Source organism: Arachis ipaensis, chromosome B02 (assembly GCF_000816755.2).
Source record: "Arachis ipaensis cultivar K30076 chromosome B02, Araip1.1, whole genome shotgun sequence".
Classification (NCBI taxonomy): Eukaryota; Viridiplantae; Streptophyta; class Magnoliopsida; order Fabales; family Fabaceae; genus Arachis; species Arachis ipaensis.
This window is the reverse complement of record NC_029786.2, coordinates 82,150,181-82,155,289: the sequence shown is the minus strand read 5'-3', so window position 1 is coordinate 82,155,289 and position 5,109 is coordinate 82,150,181. Positions and strand designations below refer to the sequence as shown.

General features: G+C 44.3%; 1 protein-coding gene across 1 annotated transcript in view; it reads left to right on the top strand.

Moving 5' to 3' along the window:
• LOC107627482 overlaps nt 324-5,109 on the top strand; it is an 11,867-nt gene continuing 7,081 nt past the window's right edge. Inside the window, exon 1 of the mRNA XM_016330312.1 lies at nt 324-2,063. Within this exon, the coding sequence (XP_016185798.1) occupies nt 324-2,063 (1,740 nt within the window). The remainder of the gene's footprint in view (nt 2,064-5,109) is intronic.

The following is a 5,109-nucleotide window of genomic DNA, read 5'->3' as shown; positions in this document are numbered from 1 at the left end:
CCGTCAGACCGGAAGCCAAACCGGTTGCCCAAAGAAGGAGAAAAATGTCTCAGGAAAGAGCAGAGGAAGTGGCCAGACAGACGGCCGGCCTCCTCGAAGCGAGGTTCATCCGGGAGCTGGACTATTCGACCTGGCTGTCAAACGTGGTTCTGGTAAAAAAGCACAATGGGAAATAGAGAATGTGTGTGGACTACTCCGATCTCAATAAAGCATGCCCCAAGGACTGCTACCCCCTTCCCAACATCGACGCACTCGTTGATGCGGCTGCGGGATACCGGTATCTGAGTTTCATGGATGCTTACTCCGGCTACAATCAGATACCGATGCACCGGCCAGACGAGGATGAAACGGTGTTCATAACGCCAGGGGGGACCTATTGCTACAGAGTGATGCCGTTTCGCCTAAAGAACGCGGGGGCAACGTACCTGAGACTGATGAACAAAATATTCCGCAACCTCATTGGCAAGACCGTGGAAGTTTACGTGGATGATATCCTCACAAAAACCACCCACCCCAACGATCTCATAAGCGACCTGGAGAACGTGTTCGCGTCCCTCCGACAAAACGGTATGAGGCTCAACCCGCTTAAGTGCGCCTTTGCCATGGAGGCCAGAAAGTTTCTGGGATTCATGATAACCCAGAGAGGAGTGGAGGCCAACCCTGAAAAGTTCCAAGCAATACTTCAGATGAGGAGTCCGGGCTGCATCAAGGACGTTCAGCGGCTGACGGGAAGGCTCACAGCATTATCACGTTTCCTCGGCGCGTCGGCAGCAAAGGCCCTACCCTTTTTCGCTTTGATGAAGAAGGGAATAGCATTTGAGTGGACCCCTGCGTGCGAAGAAGCCTTCAACCACTTCAAGGAGATTCTAGCAGCACCCCCAGTGCTCGGCAAGCCGAAAGCCGGAGAGCCACTCTATCTATACCTAGCCATCACAGAGGGGGCGCTCGCAGCGGTGTTGGTACGAGAAGAAGGGAAGGCCCAGCAGCCGATCTACTTTGTGAGTAGAGCACTGCAAGGGGCAGAACTCAGATACAGCAAGCTGGAGAAGCTGGCACTGGCACTTTTGGTCTCCTCCCGCCGATTACGACAATACTTCCAGAGTCACCAGGTGGTCGTGAGAACGGACCAGGGAATTCGACAGGTGCTCCAAAAGCCTGATCTAGCGGGAAGAATGATGACCTGGGCCATCGAACTATCCCAATACGACCTAGGCTACGAGCCCCGACACGCGATTAAGGCGCAAGCAATGGCAGACTTCCTGGTGGAAGTAACTGGGAATCCAACCAAGGAAACGGACATGCAGTGGAAGCTCCATGTAGACGGAGCCTCCAACCAGACGTCCGGAGGCGCGGGGATCATTTTAGAAAGTCCAGCCAGAGTTGTCTATGAACAATCGGTTAAGTTTGAGTTTCCCATATCAAACAACCAAGTAGAATACGAAGCCCTTCTAGGGGGTTTGGTTCTTGCTCAGGAAGTCGGGGCCAAGAGGCTGGAGGTATGCAGTGAATCGCAGGTCGTCACTTCACAAGTGAATGGAAGCTACCAAGCCAGAGACTCATTACTGCAGAAATACTTAGAGAGGGTCAAAGAGCTGAGCAAACAATTCGAAGAGGTCACGGTCCAACACGTTCCAAGGGAGAGGAACACACGGGCAGACCTCCTATCTAAGCTGGCGAGCACAAAAGCCGGAACCGGCAATCGCTCCCTCATCCAAGGCATCACACAAGAGCCAGCAGTTGCCCTCCATCTGACCAAGCTAGCCCCTTCTTGGATAGACCCCATCACTGACTTCTTGCAAAATGGCAAACTCCCCCAGGACGAAAAAGAAGCCAAAACAGTAAGAAGGGAGGCCGCTAAATATGCGATCATACAGGATCAGCTATTCAAAAAGGGACTCAGCCAACCTTTGCTGAAGTGTCTGCACCCCGACCAGACGGACTACGTTCTCAGAGAAGTCCATAAGGGGTGCTGCGGCCACCATATCGGGGGCAAGGCCCTAGCAAGGAAGCTCATCCGAGCTGGATACTACTGGCCGACAATAATGAATGACTCCAAGGAGTTCGTAAGGAAATGCGCGAAGTGTCAACAAAACGCCAACTTCCACAGAGCGCCAGCCTCCGAGCTGAGTTTACTAACGTCCACTCGACCTTTCGCACAGTGGGGAGTCGACCTCTTGGGACCCTTAATGGGGAGTCGACCTCTTGGGGCCCTTCCCGGTCGGCCCAGGACAAGTTAAGTACCTCATAGTTGGCATCGACTACTACACCAATTGGAAAGAGGTTGAACCGCTCGCCAGCATATCCTCATCCAATTGCAGGAAGTTCATGTGGAGGCAGGTGATAACCCGTTTCGGCATCCCAGAGATCGTCATCTCGGATAATGGGATGTAATTCACCGACAAGAATTTCTCAGAGTTTCTCACCGGCTTGGGGATAAAACAGAAGTTCTCCTCAGTTGAACACCCCCAAACAAACGGACAAGTGGAATCTGCAAATAAGAATATCTTACTGGGTCTTAAAAAGTATTTAGATAGCAAAAAAGGCGTGTGGGCCGACGAACTTGCCTCAGTTCTCTGGTTATATCGAACAACCAAGCAAAGCTCCACCGGGGAAACCCCCTTCCGCTTAACATACGGGGTCGAAGCACTGATACCCGTGGAGGTCGGAGAGCCAAGTCCACGGCTACTCCTCACAGGAGTAAAAGAAGCAGTAAACAAAGACCTGGTAGACGAGGTCAGAGAGATGGTGATGAGCGGATAATTTATACGCTTTTTGGCATTGATTTAGTATGTTTTTAGTACATTTTAGTTAGTTTTTATTATGTTTTTATTAGTTTTTAAATAAAAATCACTTTTCTGGGCTTTACTATGAGTTTGTGTGTTTTTCTGTGATTTTAGATATTTTCTGGCTGAAATTGAGGGACCTGAGCAAAAATCTGATTCAGAGGCTGAAAAAGGACTGCAGATGCTGTTGGATTCTGACCTCCCTGCACTCGAAGTGGATTTTCTGGAGCTACAGAAGCCCAATTGGCGCGCTCTCAATTGCGTTGGAAAGTAGACATCCTGGGCTTTCAGCAATATATAATAGTCCATACTTTGCCCAAGATTTAATGGCCCAAACAGGCATTCCAAGTCAGCTCAAGAATTTTGGCGTTTAACTCCAGAATTGGCACAAAAGCTGGAGTTAAACGCCCAAACTGGCATAAAAGCTGGCGTTTAGCTCCAAGAAATGTCTCTACACATGAAAGCTTCAATGTTCAGCCCAAGCACACACCAAGTGGGGCCCGAAAGTGGAATTTTACAATAAACACCCTAGCTTACTCATTTTCTGTAACCCTAGGTCACTAGTTTACTATAAATACTACTTTCAGTGATTCATATTGTACCTCATGACACTTTACACATTTCTTATTGTATTCTCTACGGCATGAGTCTCTAAACCCCATTGTTGGGGGTGAGGAGCTATGCTGTTCTTCATGAATTAATGCAATTACTACTATTTTCCATTCTATCACGCTTGCTTCTATTCTAAGATATTCATTCGCACTTCAACCTGATGAATGTGATGATCCGTGACAATCATCATCATTCTCACCTATGAATGCGTGCCTGACAACCACCTCCGTTCTACATGCAATCAAGCTTGAATGTGTATCTCTTGGGTTTCTAATCTAAGATTGGAACCTTCGTGGTATAGGCTAGAATTATTGGCGGCCATTCTTGAGATCTGAAACGTCTAAACCTTGTCTGTGGTATTCTGAGTAGGATCTGGGAAGGGATGACTGTGACAAGCTTCAAACTCGTGATTGTGGGGCGTGTGACAGACGCAAAAGGATCAATGGATCCTATTCCGACATGATCGAGAACCGACAGATGATTAGCCGTGCGGTGACAGCGCATTTGGAACATTTTCACTGAGAGGACGGGAAGTAGCCATTGACAACGGTGATGCCCAACATAAAGCTTGCCATGGAAGGAGCCTTGCGTGCATGAAGAAGAAGATAGTAGAAAAGTAGAGATTCAGAAGACAAAGCATCTCCAAAGCCTCAACCTGTTCTTCATTACTGCATAACAGGTATTTATTTCATGTTCTTTTACTTTTTACAATTAAATATGAGAATTATTGATATTCTGACTAAGAGTTACAAGATAACCATAGCTTGCTTCAAGCCGACAATCTCCGTGGGATCGACCCTTACTCACGTAAGGTATTAGTTGGACGACCTAGTGCACTTGCTGGTTAGTTGTGCGGAATTGCAAAAGTGTGACTGTGATTTCGTGCACCAAGTTTTTGGCGCCGTTGCCGGGGATTGTTCGAGTTTGGACAACTGACGGTTTATCTTGTTACTTAGATTAGGAATATTTTATTTTTGTTGGTTTAGAATCTTTTATTTGAGTTTAGTTTCATATTTTAAGTTTGGTGTCAATTGCATGCTTTTACTCTCTTTTAATTTTTTCGATTTTGCATGTTCTTAGTCTTTCTTGATCCTTAAAAATTCTAAGTTTGGTGTCTTCTTTGTTTTTCATTTAATTTTTCGAAAATATTGTGCTTGATTTTCTAAAAATTTTAAGTTTAGTGTTTTTGTGCTTTTATTTACTTAAAAATCTTTTAAAAATTTGTTCTGGGTGTTCATCTTGATCTTCAAAGTGTTCTTGGTGTTCATCTTGATCTTCAAAGTTTTCTTGTTTGTTCTCTGTGTTTTGATCTAAAATTTCTAAGTTTAGTGTCATTTTGTTGTTTTTCTCTTTCCTCATTAAAATTCAAAAATCAGAAAAATATCTTTTCCTTAATTTTCTCATTATTTTCGAAATTTTGCATTAAAATTAGTCAAAGATTTTCAAATCATATCTTTTTTTTAGTGAAGTCAAAATTCTAATTTCAAAAATTGATTTTTTTTAAAATCTTTTTCAAAAATCAAATCTTTTTAATTTCTTCAATCATATCTTTTCAATCATATCTTTTTTTCTTTTAATTTGCAATCATATCTTCTCAATCATATCTTTTTCAAAATAATTCTCAATCATATCTTTTTCAAAATAATTCTCAATCATATCTTTTTTTTTTAATTTGCAATCATATCTTCTCAATCATATCTTTTTCAAAATAATT